Below are 25266 nucleotides of genomic sequence, written 5' to 3' on the forward strand. Positions count from 1 at the left end.
CCAGAGCCAAACATGGGTAAAGCAGCGTTTCGATACTCTGATTGGTTAGAGACGATCCGACCGCCGATGACTTTGTTTTGTACAACACCCCTCATTTGGACGTCACCACAAACGACTTCAACGACGGCAGTCTCAGACTGAAGTATGTAGCGAACATAGAGCAGCGGAAGAACTCACTGAGTCGCTAGGCAAAGTTTAGGGCCCATTTCTTGCTATGCTTAGATTTAGAAAGCGTAGCCAGGAAAAAAAAGGGAAAAGTAAAAGTGATAAACTAGCACATAGGTTTACAACTGTGAACCCAATGGAGTCTGAATGTCCTTCTACACAGAAGTACAATGTGATTGTTACAACCGGGCTACAGAAAGAGATAACAGCCCCAGAGGATGGGGGCCACATACAGAAACGGTGCAGCCGGGAAGCAAAAACAAACAAACAGCGCAGGCGTTTTCACACAGAGGTAATTACGCATTTACGGGAGGCGAGAATGTTCCTAATGACACTGGGAGGAGAAAGGAGGGAGAGAGGGGTAGAGGGGAAAAAGGTAGGAGGAACGGTTTGGGGGGACTGAGGTTCATTGTTAGGCAAGTGATTTACGAGAAGTCGGGGGGCTCCTAGGCTCTGCCAGTGAGGGATATATCTGCCTGCGAACGCTATAGCACTGTGCTCGGGGCCTTTGTGTCCATTGTGACATGGCCAGTGAGGGTGTGTGTGTGTGTGTGTGTGTGTGTGTGTGTGTGTGTGTGTGTGTGTGTGTGTGTATGTATGTGTTTGAAGAGCGGTGCGGCGCAATCACTGGACCAGACTGAGGCCCATATCTCACCCACAGACCACACTGAGATCAAAAGGATGTACTGTTCCTCTAAAGCAGTGGTACCCAAACTGTGGGGCGCGCCCCAGAGCGGTCAGCGGGGGCTTGGGGTCCCCCCCCCCAATTAAAAAAATATATATATATATATTAAGTAACTCGGTCCGGCTTTAAACTTACTCTTGAAGGTTGTAATAGTAGAATGCACAAGGTGCAATTTCGAAATTGGGTAGTGCATCATCAGTTTCTCTTGTCATGTCAGTCATTGCAGACCTTAAGAGAGATATTTATAACTTGCAAGAAATGTCCAGATCAATTAGCCCATGTCAGCTAAATTGTTTGACATATAAAAAATATAAAAAATGGCCCATAGATATTGTTGTAAAAGGTTTGGTCACCTGCTCTAAAGGAACCTCGCATGCCTTTAAAAACGTCACAACATTTGCAGGGTAGTCAGTAGTGCACGCTGCCCCAGCCCATCTCACTAGCTATACCGTCTTAATACTGAACCAGATCCAACACTACATAGCAAAATGATGTACATGTTAACGTTATCTGGGATTTAGCCATCATCGTCAGTATTTCTGAAGGACGGTTGGTGTTCCTAGATGAAGGCCGACATTAGCGTTGTTAGTGTCAGTCTTAATAATAAATGAGTGACACACTATATCAATAAAATCCCAGTAAAACAACAACTTTTCAGCATCACTGTGTCTTCTTCAGGGTCATACCAACTCAGCCAAACAGGGCCATAGTGTAGTATTAGTGAAATGAGGTCATCTCCTCTGTAGACTAGGCCAGACAGAAATAAGGGGTGGGAGCTGAGTGCTGTCTGACAGGCACCATTCTCAGAGGGTCTCCATGTGTCACCACTTGACCTTCCACGCCTCCAGGAGACTGCTCCAGGCAAATATCCATTTACCAAAGCAGGAGAAACAGACATGGGACTGCGTCCAAAATGGCACCCTACTCCCTATATAGTGCACACATTTTTACCAGGGCCTATAGGGTCCTGGTCAAAAGTAGTGTACTAGAAAGGGAATAAGGTGCCATTTGGAAAGGACACATGGTTTTAGCGTGTCCCTGGTCACTGGTCGAACATGTGAGAGAGGACTGAAAGACATGCTTCGTGTCAGTGATTCCTAGTCGATGATTCCATTACCCGCTGTATGACAGCATTGTCTTGCTTTTCTCGAGAAGAAACCATTAAAAACACACGGCACATAGCGCTTCAGTAAAGAGTTCAATCATGATGAGTGAGGACCAAAAAGGCTTCGGAAATATGTCTTGGGAAATCGGCTGACGGGTGTTAACAAACATTTCCATCCATAACATTCCTGATCCACATCGACTAACACAGCACGTGACGATAACATAAAATCTTCATGAAATAACTCACCACACTGGATCATGTTGTTCTGTCTGTCCATTACCCCAAGCACGTCACTACACCCGCAATAACATCTGCTAAATATGTGTATATGTGACCAATACAGTTGGATTTGATTTAATGTAGCAGTGAACAGTGAAAGCCAGCCAGCTAAACAGGGATGTTGACGCTAGCTAAACCCAAAAGCAGTGAATTATTTAATGTTTGTGTTGTTTTGACCACCATGCTGATCTAACGCTCTACAGGAGACCCATGAATCATATGGAGGAGCTCTGTAGAGCATGATCAAACACACCAGTCAGGATGCTCAAACACACCTGTGAACAGCAGGATCAGGGTGGGTCTCCTCCTCCTCTCACCTAATGATCAGACAGTCTTGACAAACCTCCGTCTACTCTGGGGATTCCAATAACCCACTGCTGACATTGTGTTCGCACAAGCTTCAACTCTTACCCTACGAGGTCCAGAGGCCTGCTAGTTTTCTGTTTTACCGGATAATGAATTGCACCCACCTGGTGTCCCAGGTCTAAATCAGACCCTGATTAGGGGGGAACAAATGAAAAAACTGCAGTGGAACTGGCTTTAAGAACAAGAGTTGAGTTTGAGGGGTATAAACCATTTTGGTCATGAATTTTGGAACATTTTGGAACCACCTTGTCAAAGGCTTGCATCGAAAACAGCAGAACTAGAGAACAACAAGGCAGGACAGGAAACTGTCATCTGCTAGCTATAGAGCCCAACCCCTCTCTGGAGTTGGAGAGAGCTCTGTCTAAATCAATTTTATTAAGAATGTACTCGCTGTTCCATTAATCAGACTGATGCTTCTCCTCTCTGACCCCAACTTTAAATAACAGATGGGCCCATCGATTGCTACCCCTACGCTGATGACTGGGAGCCCCCGAGCAAAAGGCCGCTGACCCCCGGCCCATTTAATCCATCATGCAGGGAGGAGAGAGGGGATGTGTGTGTGTGTGTGGGGGGGGGCTGCGAGCAGAAAGGTTAGGAGAGTAGGATGCCTTACTTCGTCCAACAGAGAGCCAGGTACATTCCTCCATCCTCATATATACAGCGCATTCTGAAAATATTCAGACCCCTTGACTTTATTCACATTTTGTTACATTACAACCCTATTCTAAAATGGATTACATTATTTTCAGTCTACACACAATACTATTATTTTCAGTCTACACGAAAACAGGTTTAGAAATGTTTGCAAATGTATTCAAAATAAAAAACAGAAAAACCTTATTTACGTAAGTATTCAGACCCTTTGCTATGAGACTCGAAATTGATCATCCTTGTGATGTTTCTACAACTTGATTGGAGTGTACCTGTGGTAAATTAAATTGATTGGACATGATTTGAAAAGGTACACCCTTGTCTATATAAGGTCCCACACTTGACAGTGCATGTCTGAGCAAAAACCAAGCCATGAGGTCGAAGGAATCATCCGTGGAACTTCAAGGCACAGATCTGTGGAAGGGTACAAAAATAATTCTGCAGCATTGAAGGTCCTCAAGAACACATTCTTGAGGACCTCTGGTCTGATGAAACCAAGACTGAATACTTTGGCCTGAATGCCAAGTGTCACGTCTGGAGGAAACTTGGCACCATCTTTACGGTGAAGCATGGTGGAGGCAGCATCATGCTGTGGGGATGTTTTTCAGCGACAGGGACTGGGAGACTAGTCAGGAGAGGGAAAGATGAACGGCGCAAAGTACAGAGAGATCCTAGATGAAAATCTGCTCCACAGCGCTCAGGACCTCGGACTAGGGCGAAGGTTCACCTTCCAGCAGGACAACGACCCTAAGCACACAGCCAAGACAATGCAAGAGTGGTTTTGGGACAAGTCTCAATGTCCTTGAGAGGCCCAGCCAGAGACCGGAATTGAACCCGATCAAACATCTCTGGAGATAACTGAAAATAGCTGTACAACAACGCTCCTCATCCAACCTGACAGAGCTTGAGAGGATCTGCAGAGAAGAATGGGAGAAACTCCCCAAATACAGATGTGCCAAGCTTGTAGCGTCATAACCAAGACGCAAAGCTGTAATCGGTGCCAAAGGTGCTTCAACAAAGTAGAGTAAAGGGTCTGAATACTTATGTAAATGTGATATTTCAGTTTATTTGTAATAAATATGCAAACATTTCTAAAAACCTGTTTTTACATTATGGGGTATTGTGTGTAGACTGATGAGGGAAATAAATACATTTGAATCAATTCTAGAATAATCAAAATGTGGAAAAAGTCAAAGGGTCTGAATACTTTACGAACGCACTGTACAACCTCATGGTGTAACGTAGGCTCTGTCCATGGTTCAGACAGATAGATAGATAGAGCTCCTCAGGATGAGCCAGCCTTGCTGCCAAGCCAAGCATGCAGGTGCCTTCTGCAGCCCTTGGGGCAGACGGCAGAGCAGCCGAACCACAATGATGATCAACATTCCCGTCCTCCGCCATCCACTCCACACTCTATCAGGTAATTACATGTGGATGATTAAATCATGGTTATTCACCGAAACAGTACAACAAAATATAAAACAATCTTTTTTACAAAAGAGGTAATTGCGGCCCAGCCAATTTGCTGCAGTGTTTACGAGAGGTTTGGAGCGAGCGGTCCAGACTGGTTCACTGTGAATGAGCTACGTTTAAAGAGCGGTGGGGTGTGTAAAACGTTGAGCGGGCCTGTGTGTGGCGGGCCGTTCCACCCAATTGACCCCACGATGCAGAGAGACAGGTGATGGGCCACAGCAGTTAGCCAGCCGTGAGTGATGGGCTGGGCTGCCATGCTTGAGACTTAATCATCCCTTATGCCATCTAAAATGGCACCGAGCCAGAGAAATTAACGCTGGCACAATCTGTGAAGAAATACATTTTGGGAGGAAAATTCTAAAAGCAGTGCATTCATGGAAATGCCCATCCGCAAGGGTTAGTACACACACATACCTGTTCCCAAACAATTGGTTTCAAAACCAAGACAGTGACAGTGTTCTTTCTGTATAAGATCTAACACTTGACCTTACGATTTAATGACAGAGGAAATTGCGGCAGTGACATTTCCCTCCCTTGGTCTGTTCATGCGGGAGTTTGCTCTGTACTGTAAATCAAACGGGCATTTCGATGACATTTCAGCGGATCATGTCTGCCTCACTTCACATCTCCTTTAACACACCCCCAGCCAGAGAGGTCCGTACTCCACTCCCAGGCACAGCCAAGGCCCAGCCAAGGCCTAAACGTTCTTCAACCACAGGCAGAATTGGATGAACAGACACGATCCAAAATCGGCAGCAAGACCACAAAACAATATCAAAAGAGCACCGGGTAGAAGGAGATGGGATCACCACATCACATGACATTGTAATGATTACGTCACCATCCAGGCAGCACAACAGATCAGGAATAACATAAGGGCTTGGATCAGCTGCCAGCCGCCCAGGAGAAAGAGATGGCGTCACCACACGTCGCCTCGAGAGCAATGAGCCAAATACATATGGTGGTGTAGAGCGATGGAATGAGAGCGGCCAGAGCAGCTCAAATGGAGGGGGATTGGATAGTCGGAGTAAGCAGGGAGTTAAGGGGGACGGGCAGGCGGGGCGTGCTGGCATGATTTACCTGCATCACCACCTGCTGCCAGGCCAGGGGTTGGCTGTTGGGTGGCAGGTTAGCATTAGGCCCAGTCCCTCCCAGCCTGTCGGCTGTTATGTTGGAACGCTCCAGCTGCAGGGAGACGTTGCGTCGCTCCTCCTCCAGCGCCCGGGTCAGACGCTCAAAACGCGCCTCCTGCTCTTTCACCGAAGCCAGGATACTGGCGGCCGAGCACACCTCATAGTCCTCCATGGCTGAGGGTGGCCGGATGTTGAGTCAGGGGAGCAGGGCTAGGTTGGACTGAGCTGAGCTTTAATAGGTACGTCAGAGGTCAGGAGGGAGGGGATGGAGAGAAGGAGGGGGTCACCAGGTCAATACCGACACTCAACCTGTCTGACATGGTTGCTTGATGGCTGTATTCTACTAAACACGAAGATGCCCATGAAGACAGAAGAATAACATTTTTTTTAAACACTTAATTCAATTGTGTTGTGATTGTAACACCAATTACAGGAAAATGAGGGTATGTTCCAAATACAGAGTGAGCCAAATACACAGTCCCACATAGGTGTCAAAACATGGATGAGCATTGCACACAATTGCAAACAATCTTCAAATAGACAATTGGCGGTGGTTCAGGATGACGTGATTCTCCTCCACAAATGTCTGTCTTACTTCACCTGGTAGCGCTATCAATGCAACTGCTCATTTCCAGTACATGCACATGCCCAGCATTGATGCATGTGGAAGAGACCCACAGTACATTTCCACAGGCATACACCCAAGACGTGCATGCTCCACAACTTGACTTGCCAACCATGCCTATATGATACTGTTCCCATCACGAGCTTCCGTAAACAGACACAACATGATGTATAGCCTATGTCACTGTTAAACACTGGTATCAATAATGGATGGTGGAACGATATCAAGGGAGTTGATCACGTAACAAATGAGAGTAAGGATACAGTACATCAAGTGTCATATACACAACTGTGCACACAAACACACACATGCACAGGGTGTTATGAATACACACCTAGTAGAGTGGTAGACAGAGCAGTTAGATAACAGACATCCCCCTCTGTACAGACAGTAAACAGAGTGGAAGAGCCTGATGGTTAGAAGGAAGAAAACCTGGGGGAAAAAGGGATAAGAAAAGGAAAGAGAATGAGATTTAGATCAGACGGGTTGAAACATATATGACAGCATTGTTTTCAAGATCCAGAAAGTCAAGTGGGGAAAGAGATGCATCACTGAGCAATAACAAACTCATAACACATGCTGTATTCCATCTGAAACCACACAAGGACATCTATCAACTCATCTTTGAACTAACTACAACAGAGAGAGCGAGCGAAAAGGAGAGCTAGCGTGAGAAAAGGAGAGCGGGCGAGCGAGCGTGAGAAAGGGACAGCGAGCGAGCGAGCGTGAGAAAGGGAGAGCGGGCGAGCGAGCGTGAGAAAGGGAGAGCGAGCGAGCGAGCGTGAGAAAGGGACAGCGAGCGAGCGTGAGAAAGGGAGAGCGAGCGAGCGAGCGTGAGAAAGGGAGAGCGAGCGAGCGAGAGTGAGAAAGGGAGAGCGAGCGAGCGTGAGAAAGGGAGAGCGAGCGAGCGTGAGAAAGGGAGAGCGAGCGAGCGAGCGTGAGAAAAGGAGAGCGAGCGAGCGAGAGGGAGAAAAGGAGAGCGAGCGAGCGTGAGAAAAGGAGAGCGAGCGAGCGTGAGAAAAGGAGAGCGAGCGAGCGTGAGAAAAGGAGAGCGAGCGAGCGTGAGAAAAGGAGAGCGAGCGAGCGTGAGAAAAGGAGAGCGAGCGAGCGTGAGAAAGGGAGAGCGAGCGAGCGAGCGTGAGAAAGGGAGAGCGAGCGAGCGAGCGTGAGAAAGGGAGAGCGAGCGAGCGAGCGTGAGAAAGGGAGAGCGAGCGAGCGTGAGAAAGGGAGAGCGAGCGAGCGTGAGAAAGGGAGAGCGAGCGAGCGTGAGAAAGGGAGAGCGAGCGAGCGTGAGAAAGGGAGAGCGAGCGAGCGTGAGAAAGGGAGAGCGAGCGAGCGTGAGAAAGGGAGAGCGAGCGAGCGTGAGAAAAGGAGAGCGAGCGAGCGTGAGAAAAGGATAGCGAGCGAGCGTGAGAAAAGGAGAGCGAGCGTGAGAAAAGGAGAGCGAGCGAGCGAAAAGAAGAGCGAGAGAGCGTGAGAAAAGGAGAGCGAGAGAAAGAGTTAGCATGGCAGGAGATGCAGATATGTTGATTAGAATCATGAGCAGGTTGGATTGCGTGTGTGAGTGTGTGAGTCCATATGCGCACATGTATAAACAATTCCCTGTTCTCCATATAGGAACTAGAGGGTGAGAGTCAGAGAGAGAGACCCCTATTCCCTTTGAAGCGAACAACCCCCTTTGATGTTTGTTTCTGGCTGATCAATTATTTATCCAGAATGGAGAATGGTCTGACACCACTCAAAGTAAAGCCGAATGGAGGAGCTCATGTCACTTGAAGTTGAGCCGGTGATGGGTCAGGGAGTGATGCGATGGTATGAGGGGTGTGGTGGTGCAGTGGTTGTTTGGTGTTGACGGGGCTTTTTCCTTGTTGTTTTCTTTCTCCACACAGACAAACATGAGAGGCCTGATTGAGGCTATGCCCACAATCACAAATCCTAATCTGTACTTTTCAGGACTATTCCTTTTCAAAGAGATCGGGCGGAGGGGGGGGGGGGGGGGGGGGTGCTTACTGGATATGTTTGCCACCGCTTTCAATATCAAAATAGTGCTTCTGGTCTATGGTAAATATAGTATAATACTTGTCTAGCCTAGCGGCCACCATTTTATCTACGTTTTGAGACAGCTGAAAGTGACAGATAGTGAGCCATGTTCATTGGACACAGTTGATAGACTCCTGGACAGAGTAAGTCCAGTGATTCACCCTCCCTTGGGGCTGGAGAGGGGGACGGGAGCCAGGGCAGGGACCATGGGCGCTAGCTAGCTGCACCCCTCCTGATTCACAAGGGGAATATGGAAGGCATGTGAGCTACGCCCAGAGAGCTTATCATTACCGTTAACTCCTGGCCACTGAAAATAGCCCAGAGTACCCAGGCAGTGAATTTGAACAATTCCCCCCTCAAAACACAGGGCTGGTTTAAGACTTTACACAGCAGATGTTTGCTAATGGTCTGGGGCTGAAGGGACAGGGAGAAGAGATCACTCCAATGTCTCCCCCTGTTTAAACCCATCCACCAATAACCAACACCCCTGCTATCCACTCCACTAAGTACAAAACACACTGGGATGCCAAGCATGGCATTGTCCCTACCTCCCTACCTCTGAGGAAGTACAGTTCCCGCTCAGCCCAGTCAAAACTGTTCGCTGCTCTGGCACCCCAATGGTGGAACAAACTCCCTCACGACGCCAGGTCAGCGGAGTCAATCACCACCTTCCGGAGACACCTGAAACCCCACCTCTTTAAGGAATACCTAGGATAGGATAAAGTAATCCTTCTAACCCCCCCCCCCCTTAAAAGATTTAGATGCACTATTGTAAAGTGGTTGTTCCACTGGATATCATAAGGTGAATGCACCAATTTGTAAGTCGCTCTGGATAAGAGCGTCTGCTAAATGACTTAAATGTAATGTAAATGTAAATTGTGTGGTGATAACATTACTGAAGAGAGGTGGTAACTCATTTTCATAACATTGAAAGCTGAAAGATTAAAACGTAATTAACTTAATTCCACAAAGGATGTGATAGATTTGACTGCTCTAATGAGGTAACCACTCTTAAAGGGACAATCAGTGTATATTCTATTCTACCACAGAGGGAACGCAGAACGCAGCACTTGCTCTGAGGCCGAGTCCTGAGTCCCAGTTATGCCGGTGCGGAGCTTTTCCTCAAGGATAAATGGGTTAACAGCACAAACCTGGGCCTGTACTGTGCTCAAAATAGCCTGGTAATAAATGTAATCACACGCCCACACTTCCAGCGTGGTGGAGGTCCTGACGGGGAGATGTAGCCAGCCAGTCAGTCGCACTCTTCAAAGCCCTCCCCTCCCTAGGAGAACTCAGCTAGAAATCCTCCCCACCAGAGGTGTAATGGTGCATGGAAGTGGGTATTCTGCAATTTTGCCCCCCAAAAAATCCCAAATGGCGCGCCCGGTGAAGGAAAGGCACCCTGTGTAAAAAATGATATGAGAAACAGTGACGTACACTCTGAAAGACATAAAATGATGAATCCCATATTGGTCTTTCACAGTCACGCCAACCCAAGCTGTACTGTGCAAGTAGGCTGATTGTATGCCTACTATTGAAACTGATACATGAGGCTGTCAATTGAGTCAGAAATTCACATGTAGGTTATAGATTTTTCTTTTTTTTGTTGTGTTTGGGGAAAACAAAATTTGATGTTCTAAGTCCAGAACAGTGCTTAAACCACATCAGGAGACCACTGAGGTCTGGGAAAAATCTAAGAAATGTTCATCTTTGAACATAGTTACCCTTTAAATCAAGTGCACTGGCACATAGCACTGTTGTTTGGTTAGCAGCATTTCTTTAGCGGACATGAGATGGAGTTTGTGCAATTAATGGCCACTGGATTGATGCAAATAATCATGATAAGCTACTTTGCAGTTATAACATGTATTTTAAGTTTTTGGGAAAGCCTTTCCATCTACCAGAAGACAGTTATGCCTATCATTAGCACCACTATATTTTCCCTGTTCCTGAAACCTGGATGTTTTACTTCATATTATGAGGCATGTCTTACCTTGCTTCAAAGTAGCCTAACCAAAATCCCACCATAGAAATAAGGCAATTATTTTATAAGACTTCCTCATACTGTACGATTTCTCCTGTTCTATTGGTTTTCTTTTAACTATCTTTCATTGTCTAGCAGCCAAAGGCATTATCCTTGTCATATTAGCAACCCGTGATAGTTGTCGCATCTTTAGATCTTCCCTCTTCCAAAATTTCTAACCGATATTTCCATGTGTCCATGAAACCTCGCATGTGTGGTGCACATTTTAGAATGCTGTTTTGTCGCAAATTGCATTGGAGGCCTAACACTGCGTGCACATTGCTAAGCTTAAAATATCAAGAAATAAGAGTTGATCTACATTTTATACTAAACATTCTGATCTGTTCCATCAGCCTTATTAACTGATATGGCGTATACCTCCCGTCCACTACTTCAATACGCATCGTGGGGATTATGGAGGAAGTATATGCAATGCCCACAAAACAAATTGTGCCTTGGTGTTTTGCTTTTGCAACCAGGGCAGAGTAAAGCAAGACTAACCTCCACAAATGCTGTTTACATTGATATCCATACTGAATGAAGCACTTAACTTCTCTGATCTACGGATACCGGATGCGGGTTTGAATTCGACAACATACGGTGATCGCCACAAATAGTCATATTAAACATTCCTGAAAATACAAGTGTCTCACATGCTTCAAAAAGGATTTACTGAGAAAGAATACGATGCGATTATCTGAGCACAGAGCCCCATACCAAACTACTTTTTCAACCAGCACAGACGTAACAAAATCACAGATAGCAATGAAATAAATCGTTTACCTTTGAAGATCTTGCTTAGTTTGCAATCCCAAGGCTCATTGTTACACAATGAATGGTCTTTTGTTCGGTTAAATCCATTTTTATAGCCTAACACGAAACATTTTGTGAACGCTTATCTCGTTGAATTTAGTGTCATTCAATTTTCGACGAAACATTCGACGTAAATACACAGACTAAACCTGACTTTATTCAGTCATGTTTGGTTTCCTTGCAATCAACTGTTTGTTTGTAACACAACCAAACTTGATGGGTCATTTCGCGGGACGTATTGACCCAAAGAAACCGATTGGAAGACAACAAGTAACGACCTCATTGTGCACCAATTATATGACCGCTGTTTCGTTGATTGACTGTATTTTAACCCAATGACCACTGATCGTCTTGAAATCTAGCTGGGTAGATAGCCAATGAGCAGAGGTAAACGGCAATATCTAATGTTTGTGTTTTGGAAGACCAACCCATGTAGTAAACTCCGGCGTAAAGACCGTCATTCGCCATTGAAGTTTCATACTGGAAGGAGCCAAACTCATTACGCACAGCACTGTTTCAGTAACAAGCATCTTCAGATGTTTATATATCAAACATCATGGCGAATAAGTCAGGGAAAGCCTAGCTATACGAATGTAGACAAAATTAGAGGAAATTGATTGTGAAAGTGAAACATATGCTTTTGGAAGACGACTCAGTTAGCGACCATGACTCAAATATTTTTTTATTTTTTGATCGGAGAGGACATTGTTTTGGACTGGTAAGTTCTTCTCATGCTAATGCCGTTGTTTGAAATTAATAATATAAAATATTATTTGTGATTGTTTTTACATTTTATTTGCAATATATAAAAATGTAATGAAATGTGTAAAGTACACATTGGCTATACTTCCTCCAGCGGCATGCTTCCTCAACTCAGTCTACATATTATGGATTAGAGGGAGCATGGTCGAGATGCGTGTGTCTGCCGCCAACGTGTCCATCCCCAACGTGTGTCCATCCCCCTCTGAAGCTGGTTCATCCAGCTGGACCCCTGCCGTCTCTGGCTCCACACCTCCCGGGCCATCTAGAGGTAAACTGTTCATATTTACTCTTGAGGGCTATATAAATAGATTTGATAGAGGACTGAGGGTCTTCCAAATATTGAAAGTGTGTAAATAGTTACCCATGTTATTTTGTAAATGTATATATATTTTTTCTTCATATTTTTCCCCCCCATTTTTTTTTGGGGGGGGGGGGTGTGTTAGAATACCATTTTGGTATTTTGTATATAGTTATTTGTTTCAAAATGTATACCTTCACCAATTTGGCCACTTGGGTACATTTGGGCTACTTGTGTGGGACACCTGGGTGACTTCATGATAAATGTCATGTAGCACACTCATTTTGGAAGTTATCATTCTGAAACTTTGCACAAGTACTGTTGCCCTCTTATGTTTTTCACTGAAATTGTCCCCATATCCATATCTGAATGTTTGTTTTATCTTGTTCATTTCAAAGATGATGATACAACAATTAAAACGAAAAAACGTATGGTTTTTTCATTGTATTATCTAAACCAGATCTATTGTGTTATATTCTCCTACATTCAATTCACATTTACACAAACTTCAGTGTTTTCCGTTTTTCAAATGGTACCAAGAATATGCATATCCTAGCTCCTGGGCCTGAGCTAGAGGCAGTTAGATTTGGGTATGTCTTCAGGCAGAAATTGAAAGAAGGGGGGGGGGGGGATAGCTGTAAGAGGTTTTAAGGAGCTCATGTGCACCCTCAACTTTTTCACTTAATTTAAAAAAGGGGGAAATTAAGTTAAGATGTTTTATGCAACCGGGCCCAGGTCTTTTGGAATTTCAGAATGGAATGTCAAATGGCTCCAGTAATTTCAGTAAACATCTTGATGAGGCCCTTCACTGTTCAGTGTACAGTATCGGGCATTAAAATACTTCTATAGCCAATCACATCCACCCTAACTCCGCCTTGAGAGCATAGGACAAATATAATCAAATTGCTGCTACTGCCTTTTGAGCCTCAGCCCAACTTCCTTAAAAAGTGTCAGAATTTAAACCAAGGTTGGATTAGTATTGCCTCATTAGCATTATAGCCTCCTCCAAAAGAGCTTTGAATGATACATTAAGACGTTCAGTGCAAATTAATTAAGACCCAATTTGAGAGGACTCAACCAGGAACAAAGAGATAGAGCCTGGCTTTATATTGCATTATAGAGCCCCCCCCCCCCAAACCCCAGATGTGGGGTGGGCTGAGTGGGAAGGAGTGCAGGGGAATTGGTGTGTGGGGTATAGGGAGTGGTGGGGGAGGGTTGAGGGTAATTGAGTGAGACCAGCAGTGCCTGGTATCCTGATGGAGCTAAAAGGGATAGGCTGGAAACCTGACTGTCAAGTCCCCCATTTCAAGGGCCTATAATTGCAGCTTAAATGAATTCCTTGTCTAAACCCATCTGATGCCCATCTGAGAAGGGAGGTCTCAATGGCACAAAGGGCTACCAAAAACACCTGATCCTGTGTGTGTGTGTGTGTGTGTGTGTGTGTGTGTGTGTGTGTGTGTGTGTGTGTGTGTGTGTGTGTGTGTGTGTGTGTGTGTGTGTGTGTGTGTGTGTGTTGTTGGGGTCAGCCTGCCCCTCAGCCCACCTGAGCTATGATGGATAATACATTCAAACAATTAGATACCAAATTGGAGACATTAGGAGGCATCATTCAGAAATGTAAACAAGCACTGAATTCCTGGCCCTTATTCTAAATACCAAATGGCACCCTTTATAGTGCACTACTTTTGACCAGGGCCCATGGTGTTCTGGTAAAAGTAGCGCACTATGTAGGAAATAGGGTGCCATTTGGGATGTAGCTAGTGATATTTCTTTCAGATTGTCCAAAATGTCAAAGCATTTATGTGGGAATGACTGAGTCTAGTAGTGATTAATCCTAATGTCAGAAATTCAGTGTAGGCTTCAGGAGTCTTTTAGCATGTTGAATGGCCAGAAAATTGCTGGAATTATTCCCAAACTTGAAGAAAACGTCCATATTTTGAATGGAATTGTGGTTAAACACGACAGTTTTACATTATGCCTTCAGTGTTGGGTTTTTCAACATTTTGTCGAAGAAAAACAGAGAAAGTATGAAAGGACAAAACGGGGGAAGGATAATACTTTCATTTGAGACTGAATAAAAAAAGCGTAGTATTTTATTTTGTGCTCTCATCATCGTCCACTCTGAGCTGGGAAAACATTTCCAGAGAAAAATAAGGGTAATGGAGAGAGAAGAGTGCTTCATTATGAGTTACGCGCTGCACAAATGGCAGTCGGAGTGAGAATGAAGAAAGGCTAGCATTAGCGATTAATAGGTATTGGCTCTGGCAACGCAGCAGGCCATTAGCTACCAAGAACACAGTCACTTCTAACGCCTAATATTGTAAAAGGCATTAAAAACGCAACGGTACTAACAAAAGCCTATCAGCCCGTTTTAAATAGCTTGGTAACAGAACAGGTCATCTCGTTTGACTTTAAAGATTTGTGTGTGTGACTGCCTTGGTCTCAGGGCTTCCACACAGATTTCTTTCTCTCTCATCGAGCAAAAAAAACAAACACCGTCAGCCACCCTATCCTCAGTATCCTCCCTCCAATTTGGGATTCAAAGCGCCTGTCCTCTATGGAAATGTAAAGTGAATGACAATCCACTGTTGGGTATAGCGATGCCAGGATAAGCAAAGCTTAGCGAGGAGTGTGGCGAACCATTGCTGAAAAGTTTCAAACGCTAAGAAAAAAAGTAATTGTTTACCATCAATTTTCTTCCACCTTTTATCTTTGAAGCTCTTCTCTGTGTGGAAACCCTGAGACCTACACAGTCACACACACACACAAGTATTTTTCCTCGTATTTCCACACACAATATAAGTCTTTGCTCATGCTTTCACAGAGAGAGTGGGCTCCCATAGCAGCTCGTCTCTCAACATACGGGGTACAGCTAGGTCTACCTCTTACCAGTATAGACCAACATTGTATACATCATCTCTCTCTGGACAGTATTTTCAGTAAGCTAGTTCATCATATTAGCCAGAATGTTACAATGTGGCATCAAATAAGGGTATTGTCTATATCTGTTGCATTACACTCAATTAGAGAGAATACATGTGATGCCGGTAATTACAGCCAAGATGAAAAAAACAGGATGTAAAAAAAGGAGCACATCTTTCAAAGAAGTACACAAAATCCACATTGCAATTACTGTCAACTTACAGTATCTAAAACCACACTACCTACTTCGAACATCAGAAATAACAACAAAAGGAAGGCAAGTCATATCAAAAGAGAAAAAACAGCAGCAAAAAGGTACACAGTATTCCTCAGGTTACAAAAAAAGCCCCTCTGTCAGGTAATAGACTCAATGATGTGTTCAATAGAACATTTTTGCAGGCAGGCAGAGAGACGGAGAGAGAGAGAGGAGTGGCGGAGTGGGGCAGCTACCTTTGATGTTTGTTGGGTCTGTCAGATGGCTGGGGAGTGGACTGGGGGAAGCTCTATTAGAGTTGACGCGTTGCTACGATCCACCTGGGAGATCTGCCTCACACAGCAGCTGCAGCGAAGAGAAAACAAGGACATGGGGAAATAAATAATCAACCAAACAACCATACCCCTTTACATAATACAACCGCTGCAGGTTCACACACACACAGGTACTAGCGGAGGCTCCTCAGAGGAGGAAGGGGAGGAGCATCTTCCTCAGTGATTTTCATAAAAATGCGAATTGTAAAACATTTTTTTAAAGTTACCCTTTTTAGATAAAACTATACTAAATATATTCAAGTAACCAAATAATTGATTTAAACTATTTTGCATTGAAGGTCTACAGTAGCCTCAACAGCACTCTGTGGGGTAGCACCATGCTGTACTTGGAGGACAGCTAGCTTCAGTCCTTCTCTGGGTACATTGACTTCAATACAAAACCTTAGGAGGCTCATGGTTCTCACCCCCTTCCGTAGACTTACACAGTAATTATGAAAACTTCCGGAGGACATTCTCCAACCTATCAGAGCTCTTGCAGCATGAACTGACATGTTATCCACCCAATCAAAGGATCAGAGAATGACTCTAGTACTGAAACCATAAGATACAGCTAGCTAGCACTGCAATGTATAAAGTGTGGTGAGTAGTTGAGTCAAAGAGAGAGAAAGATAATAGTTGAACAGATGTGAAGAATCTTTTTTTTCTTCCCAAAATTGAGATTTTTTCCACTTTTGGTTTCAATTAGCTAGCAAATCCAGCTAGCTAGTTTAGCCTACTCAATCATAGGGATGCTATGTTAGCTAGCTGGCTATGACTATCCAACAACACTGGAACTATTTCAAGTCAAGATAAGCTTTTCGTTTTACTAATTTATTGCAACCGGGGCCCGCCGGTGTAAGTGCTAAACTGCTTACTGACTGTACACTAACGTTACTGCATGATTTTAGCATGTTTACTAACGCGTTAGTTCTATTAGCTATGTTGACGATGACGTTACTTTAGCTAATATGTTAACGATGTAGGCTGTGTTTAGCAGTTATATGGTTTGGCTTGGAAAGGTTCCCTCGCCTGGTCACATACAGCTGATGTGTTGTGCACTGAAGTCCACAAGTGACAAAGGGAAAAGATCAGAGGAGAGCGCATAGATGCGAGAAGGAATAGAACATGGCTGTTACGAAAGTGAACTGTGTTTACACGTGATCAGGGGTGTATTCATTCCGCCAATTCTGTTAAAAACGTTTCTTAAAACGGAACAAAACAAGGATAAACATACCTGAATTTGTCATATAGAAACTCTATTTTGCAACTGTTGGACTAATGATTACACCCTCTATCAGCTAGATGCAGGCAAGAGTGTGCGAGGCGGTATTGAATGTTTCACTGTCTGTCCATGTGTCACTGTCATCTCAAATTTCTCTCACAAAAGGTGTGCACCTACGTTGTAAACGTTCATTGGCTAGGTTGTAGCAACCTCATGATTGGTATAGAGAAAGATTTGAGTATAATGTAGTAGCCGAAATCTATCGCTGTTACATTGAACTGGGTGAATGGAATATGAATGACAGTCATCCAATATGCTGTAATAGAAATAAGGCCAAGCTCATGAATAAACTAAATCGTCCTCCATCAAATGGCACTGACCGCCACTGGCATGTACACACACACCTCAGTCTGTCACTCTCCCCTGTAACAGAATAGGTCAGTGTACTAACCTAGTCCCCCCCCCCAACAACCTAATTTGTAGAGTAAATGGTTATCCCTTTCTGTTGAAGAGCAATTGGACATGAAACTGTCTAACGGATTAGGGAGTGTCCTCTAGCAGTGGGTCTAATAACCTGACAGGACAGGAGGGCACTGCTACTGCTGGGCAGAGAGTCTTTAAAGGTTTCAGTACTGATGAAATCAGACAAGCCTTGGCATGGGTAGACAAACTGTACAACTGCTCCTCACGGCCATAACCTGCTGGTTTGTCTTTGGTTCTGTTTGTAGGGGAGGTTATCACTGTAGCTGGTCCCATCACCAATGCATAATTTTTTGTAACCCAATGTCAGCATTTCTAAAAACAGCTTTATAGACTCCAGGCCAAATAAGCTCCACGGTACACAATCAGCCAGGTAATGTTATGTTTCATTAACTATGATCGACAAGGCCCTCAGGTAAATCCGGCATTTATTTTTTTTTGTCAAATTTCTCGTTCTGTGCAGGATTAGAATAGCTTTACCTCTCCGGGGAATCTCTGCTTCTTTCTCTTCAAGGACATTTATGCTTAGAGCACCATGGATTTCTGGGACAAACATCAAAAAGGTGAGCTAAGCCTGTGTCCAGGCTGCATTAGTTACCACACCACTCACCCCTCTCCAGTCACAGCCCAGGCAAAGCAAGCCCCCAATGGAGAACTTTAAAATGGGAGATTATACCCAATGCACACAATAACTCAACAAAGTGGCACTTAGGCAACACGCCTTTTAAACTAAATGTGATAAACTCCCTTTATGTGCCACAATCTCTCCAGGTTTTGTCATGCAGACAAAAGAATGATTGAAGAGGGAATCAAGTTAATGTGATCCCTTAAAATTTAAAATAAATGCTATACAGTCTATCCTGTTAAAAACCTTCCCGCCAGACGTGAGTCAGTCCCTCTATGACACACCACCAGCATGACTAAGTGTCACCCCTAACATCACTATCCCGGCACTGCAGCTAACTGAAGAAATATCATGTAAATGTTAGTTCCTGATACTGTACTGACTACTGTATTTCAATCCTACATTATGCAGAACCTTGCATATTCTATCACAACGCCCCGCACCATTTGGAGGAGGCCCCAGTGTAATTCTCAAATTAATAATGAATGGGTTGGGGCCCCTGGCTGACAGATGGTGGTGCATCCCAAATGGATAGATACTGCACTATGTAGGGCTCTAGTTAAAAGTATTTCACTATATAGGGAACATGGTGCTCTCTATTTGGGACACATCCCATCTGGGGATTGGCTGATTGATCTGGTCGCTTCTCTGCGCTGTCACCAAGGCAATGCAGTGTTTCCTGGGAGGGGAGCTGGCAGGTATGAGTGGCCAAGTTAAAATATCCTCCACCCTCCAGCACTCCTCCTCCCTGATATCAGTGATAGATCAGTGGAGAGGTGTGTGTGTGTGTGTGTGTGTGTGTGTGTGTGTGTGTGTGTGTGTGTGTGTGTGTGTCACCAGGTAGACAATATTACATTTCATAAATTACTTTGGAGATTATTTATAGTCACTTTGACTTATCTTGTAAACGTTCTATTGAAGTAGCTCAGCCCCCATCTAAGACAGTACATGTAACCATACACATCTAAAATGTTTTCCCTAACTGTGTCCAAGGGGCTGAGTAAATACATACCAGTGTGAATAGCATGCTGACAAGCACATTAGACCACATCTAATAGTGCCATGTACTGTACCAAGACTTAAATACCATTCTTCGGAAGCCTCATGGCTTTTACGGACTTTGTCTGCTTCCGTTTGCGCTGAATGAGCCCGCTGCATAGGACGAGTCCAATCTGAAGGAATGTATGGTGAAACGGTATCGAGCAAACTCTCCAAAGGATACAGTTCATGTCTGCCAAAAACAAATAACCTTCACATTTTACACCCTTCCTCAAAGACTAGTAGTCTATTAACTTTGAATTCAGATAACTATGACCTCTACAATGTGCTCTTAAATCCAGCAGGCTTCTCACTTGCCTACAGATGGAGTCTTATGGCGAGGCCCCCCCAAACCTCATTCAGGTGAGGCGACCTTTATTGAAAGCCTGGGCTTAACCGTCATCCCATTCAGACGTGGTGCTGCATGCTGGCACCCTGGGTATTACGTATTTGTCCTACTCATCATCACGGCTCTCGTCGCCTCTGTGTCAAGCGTCAGGAAAGGGCATAATCAGGGCCGGAAAGAAATGACATTCTGATCCCCCTGATCCTGACGTTATTCTTGAGGGGTTAGGAGAAAGCCTACCACATTTCCATGTATCCAGGTAATCCATTCACCTCGCGCTGATGGAGAAAGAAAATCCCCGCCGAAATATTGTACAGAGAAATGTCTGTCCTTCCCATTCTGAAGCCAGTGAGTTCCAAGCTCCTGCAGACCTGAGCAGCTAATTGAGTATTCCAGCTGAAAATTACAGCCTATCATCATTAGGTGCAGCCGGCTGACGGGGCTGCCAACATCAGGAAAAAAAGAAAGAAATGGTTCAATTTGAGGCTGCTGAGCGTTCATCCCAGAGCTGACCTTCACCAGCTAGTTTTCCCTTCCCTCTATTAGAGACAGGGAGAGAAAAAAAGACCTTGCAGCCAGGCAGGCCCATCAAAACTCAGACTGAGGTGGAGAGCGACAGGGAGACAGATCGAAAATGCCCCACCGGCGAAAAGATTTCCTGACAAAACAAATTGGCAGAGCTCTCTAAAATCTGAAGGATTGTGGGAAGGAAGAGAAAGCCGACTTAACAGGGATGTTTGTGGATCCGGAGGCCCTTAGAGTGTCAGAGGACAGCAGAGGCTACAACAGAAAGAGCAGACGAGTTTCTCCATGACCCTGTTCCAATAACGCATCATTCTTTCCTTGAGGCAAGGTTACAACCCTGTTATTTCCACCAATCCAGCTAATTCAAAATCTGTGAATACTTGAAGGTTGAGAGGATGGATGCATTACTGAAGTACTCCAACAGGGCCAGAGTCTGCCCCAAAACAGTGAGGTTTTAGCATCTCTGCATCTCATTTCATCAGATACCAGATGGAATTTCATCAGATGCCACCCACCCCTCAACCTCCCCTCTATGATCTTCACAGGGATTGGCATGCCCCCAGTAGCAGAGAGAGAATAATCAATGTTTGCACTCCAAGCCACTCTGTCTGAGATTGCTGTTTGATTACATCACGCATCAACTCTCTGCCACATACATCTGTACTCCTCATAGGTTCATGCACACAGAATGGATCAGGGGAGAAATAGCCGAACACTGGAGGCTCTAGTTAAGGTGAATGAGTTCTATATGGACACCGGAAGCTCTGGTTCTAAGGTGAAGGAGTTTTATAAGAACCCTGGAGGCTCTAGTTCTAAAGGGGAATGAATTATATTCCTAGTTGGGACAACACAGTTCCACTGTGAAGAAAGGTTAAATTAGCTTCGAAGCGACAACTCAAGACCTACAATACAGCCTACAAAAATACCACTTGCCTCCATTTTTTACTCTAGAAAAATATACTTTCTGATATCATTACTGATATTAATTATCAAACATTATATTGGGGCTAATGTCGGCAACACAGAACCAAATCTGGACTCCGGCCAGGTTCTGTGGAGGACGAGGAGAAGTTATAACAAAAATTGTCAAGAACGGTCAAACATTTTCCCTGAAACGGACCGCAACAGTTGCAGTATAAAACCAGGAAAGAGGTCAGTGTTCAGACCAGTGTTCATTACTACGCACACTTCAAAGACAGCACTGAGAGTCAGATCAGACAGTGATTAGACAGGAGTGGTAGGAGACCAACTGACTGCAGTATGCATGTGTGTGTTTTTGGGTTTACTATCCTTGTGGGGACCAAAAGACTTCACAAGGATAGTAAAACAATGAAAATTTGTACAATTGGGGACATTTTGCTGGTCACCACAAGGAAAAAGGCTATTTTAGGGTTAGGTTTAGGGTTAGAGTTAGGTTTAGGGAAAATAAAATGTTGAATGGGCATCAATTGTTTGGTCTCCACAAGAATAGTAAAACAAGTGTGTGTGTGTGTGTGTGTGTGTGTGTGTGTGTGTGTACACATTAGATTGTTTTATTTTATTTAACTACGCAAGTCAGTTAGAACACATTCTTATTTTACAATGACGGCCTACCCTGGACGAAGCTGGGCCAATTGTGCGCCACCCTATGGGACTGCCGATCACGGCCGGTTGTGATACAGCCCGGGATCGAACCAGGGTCTGTAGTGACGCCTCTAGCGCTGAGATGCAGTGCCTTAGACCGCTGCGCCACTCGGGAGCCCTCTGTGTGCGCTTACATGTGTGCGTGTCCGACCCCAAGAGGCTGATTGTGAATTCATCCCAGCGCCTGGTTCTCATCTAGAACATATGGATGATCAGTCTACCTGATGGAGCAACAGAAGTTAGCAGGGAGGAGTTTACACGCTGCCAGTTTGAATAAAAGATCCGCGCTGGGATTTGTGCTTGACAGGGCAGCCTAAACCTTGTACTGTTCAATTATGTAACACCTACTGCAAGTACTGCAACCCAGGAAGGCATGTGCAGGGCTCTGCTCTCATCGTAATCCATCCAGAGAGACCACGGAGGGAAGCAGGACTTGATCTCAGGTTAGGATGAGAGACGTGTTTATCGGCAGCCAGGAGATCAAAAGCTGCTGAGAGGACATTATCGTCTCTAAGGCTGTCCCCCAAATGATACCTTATCCCCTGCCCTACTTTTGACCAAAGCCCAGGTCAAAAGCAGTGCACTATATAGGCAGTAGGCAACACGGGTCCATTTGGGATACAGTCTAGGTCTATTCCTGGCTGTGGTTGTGCAGAGTGAGGGGACTGGTACTGTCACGCTGTCATAACATTACATAGAAGGTGATTGGGGGGGGGGTTACAGTTCATTAGACGACAATGAACATGTTTCACACCAATTATCATTTAATTAAGAAGGACATATTGTTGGCGAGCAAATAAGAGCACTGGCTGAGGGAAGAAACAACATATTAAATTGGTGAGAATTGTTAAGTCTAATCACTGTTAATCACTGCAACAAACAAATGAAGTAAAGGAAACTGGAGCCTGACAGTGGAGCTATAAGCTCTAGGGCATTATACTGCATGTGCAGAGTGTGTGTGTGTGTGTGTGTGTGTGTGTGTGTGTGTGTGTGTGTGTGTGTGTGGTGAAGGTCGTTATAAAGACCATGACACAGACAATGACATCTCCTGTCATCGTTTAATCAGCCAGCCTTGCTAATTAGCTTCAGACCACTCAGAGGAGAAGGGGGGTAGGGTGGCGGTTACATATAAAACGGAGACGATGTGTGTGTGTGTGTGTGTGTGTGTGTGTGTGTGTGTGTGTGTGTGTGTGTGTGTGTGTGTGTGTATGTATGTATATATATATATATATATATATATAATAACTGAAACCACAATTTTGAATGGCTATATATATATATACAGTGGGGAGAACAAGTATTTGATACACTGCCGATTTTGCAGGTTTTCCTACTTACAAAGCATGTAGAGGTCTGTCATTTTTATCATAGGTACACTTCAACTGTGAGAGACGGAATCTAAAACAAAAATCCATAAAATCACATTGTATGATTTTTAAGTAATTAATTTGCATTTTATTGCATGACATAAGTATTTGATACATCAGAAAAGCAGAACTTAATATTTGGTACAGAAACCTTTGTTTGCAATAACAGAGATGATACGTTTCCTGTAGTTCTTGACCAGGTTTGCACACACTGCAGCAGGGATTTTGGCCCACTCCTCCATACAGACCTTCTCCAGATCCTTCAGGTTTCGGGGCTGTCGCTGGGCAATACGGACTTTAAGCTCCCTCCAAAGATTTTCAATTGGGTTCAGGTCTGGAGACTGGCTAGGCCACTCCAGGACCTTGAGATGCTTCTTACGGCGCCACTCCGTAGTTGCCCTGGCTGTGTGTTTCGGGTCGTTGTCATGCAGGAAGACCCAGCCACGACCCATCTTCAATGCTCTTACTGAGGGAAGGAGGTTGTTGGCCAAGATCTCGCGATACATGGCCCCATCCATCCTCCCCTCAATACGGTGCAGTCGTCCTGTCCCCTTTGCAGAAAAGCATCCCCAAAGAATGATGTTTCCACCTCCATGCTTCACGGTTGGGATGGTGTTCTTGGGGTTGTACTCATCCTTCTTCTTCCTCCAAACACAGCGAGTGGAGTTTAGACCAAAAAGCTCTATTTTTGTCTCATCAAACCACATGACCTTCTCCCATTCCTCCTCTGGATCATCCAGATGGTCATTGGCAAACTTCAGACGGGCCTGGACATGCGCTGGCTTGAGCAGGGGGACCTTGCGTGCGCTGCAGGATTTTAATCCATGACGGCGTAGTGTGTTACTAATGGTTTTCTTTGAGACTGTGGTCCCAGCTCTCTTCAGGTCATTGACCAGGTCCTGCCGTGTAGTTCTGGGCTGATCCCTCACCTTCCTCATGATCATTGATGGCCCACGAGGTGAGATCTTGCATGGAGCCCCAGACCGAGGGTGATTGACCGTCATCTTGAACTTCTTCCATTTTCTAATAATTGCGCCAACAGTTGTTGCCTTCTCACCAAGCTGCTTGCCTATTGTCCCGTAGCCCATCCCAGCCTTGTGCAGGTCTACAATTTTATCCCTGATGTCCTTACACAGCTCTCTGGTCTTGGCCATTGTGGAGAGGTTGGAGTCTGTTTGATTGAGTGTGTGGACAGGTGTCTTTTATACAGGTAACGAGTTCAAACAGGTGCAGTTAATACAGGTAATGAGTGGAGAACAGGAGGGCTTCTTAAAGAAAAACTAACAGGTCTGTGAGAGCCGGAATTCTTACTGGTTGGTGGGTGATCAAATACTTATGTCATGCAATAAAATGCAAATTAAATACTTAAAAATCATACAATGTGATTTTCTGGATTTTTGTTTTAGATTCCGTCTCTCACAGTTGAAGTGTACCTATGATAAAAATGACAGATCTCTACATGCTTTGTAAGTAGGAAAACCTGCAAAATCGGCAGTGTATCAAATACTTGTTCTCCCCACTGTATATATATATATATATATATATATATATATATATATATATATATATATATATATATATATATATATATATATATATATATATATATATATATATATATATATATATATATACACTGCTCAAAAAAATAAAGGGAACACTTAAACAACACAATGTAACTCCAAGTCAATCACACTTCTGTGAAATCAAACTGTCCACTTAGGAAGCAACACTGATTGACAATACATTTCACATGCTGTTGTGCAAATGGAATAGACAAAAGGTGGAAATTATAGGCAATTAGCAAGACACCCCCAATAAAGGAGTGATTCTGCAGGTGGTGACCACAGACCACTTCTCAGTTCCTATGCTTCCTGGCTGATGTTTTGGTCATTTTTGAATGCTGGCGGTGCTCTCACTCTAGTGGTAGCATGAGACGGAGTCTACAACCCACACAAGTGGCTCAGGTAGTGCAGCTCATCCAGGATGGCACATCAATGCGAGCTGTGGCAAGAAGGTTTGCTGTGTCTGTCAGCGTAGTGTCCAGAGCATGGAGGCGCTACCAGGAGACAGGCCAGTACATCAGGAGACGTGGAGGAGGTCGTAGGAGGGCAACAACCCAGCAGCAGGACCGCTACCTCCGCCTTTGTGCAAGGAGTAGCACTGCCA

The 25266-nt window shown here is 44.5% G+C and overlaps 1 protein-coding gene across 6 annotated transcripts in view; it reads right to left on the minus strand.

Annotated features, from left to right (window-relative positions):
* The window catches only part of LOC139576570 (splicing regulator ARVCF-like), a 233329-nt gene that overhangs the window by 114948 nt on the left and 93115 nt on the right, over positions 1-25266 (minus strand). For 5 of the 6 annotated variants that reach the window (XM_071402800.1, XM_071402806.1, XM_071402801.1 and 2 more), the window contains exons 3-5: positions 15794-15902; positions 6820-6917; positions 5808-6090 (exon numbers count right to left, since the gene is read on the minus strand). In XM_071402800.1, the coding sequence (XP_071258901.1) occupies positions 5808-6032 (225 nt within the window). In that variant the 5' untranslated portion in view covers positions 6033-6090; positions 6820-6917; positions 15794-15902. The remainder of the gene's footprint in view (positions 1-5807; positions 6091-6819; positions 6918-15793; positions 15903-25266) is intronic. The other variant, XM_071402807.1, reaches the window with a different exon arrangement.

This window comes from Salvelinus alpinus, chromosome 5 (assembly GCF_045679555.1).
Source record: "Salvelinus alpinus chromosome 5, SLU_Salpinus.1, whole genome shotgun sequence".
Classification (NCBI taxonomy): Eukaryota; Metazoa; Chordata; class Actinopteri; order Salmoniformes; family Salmonidae; genus Salvelinus; species Salvelinus alpinus.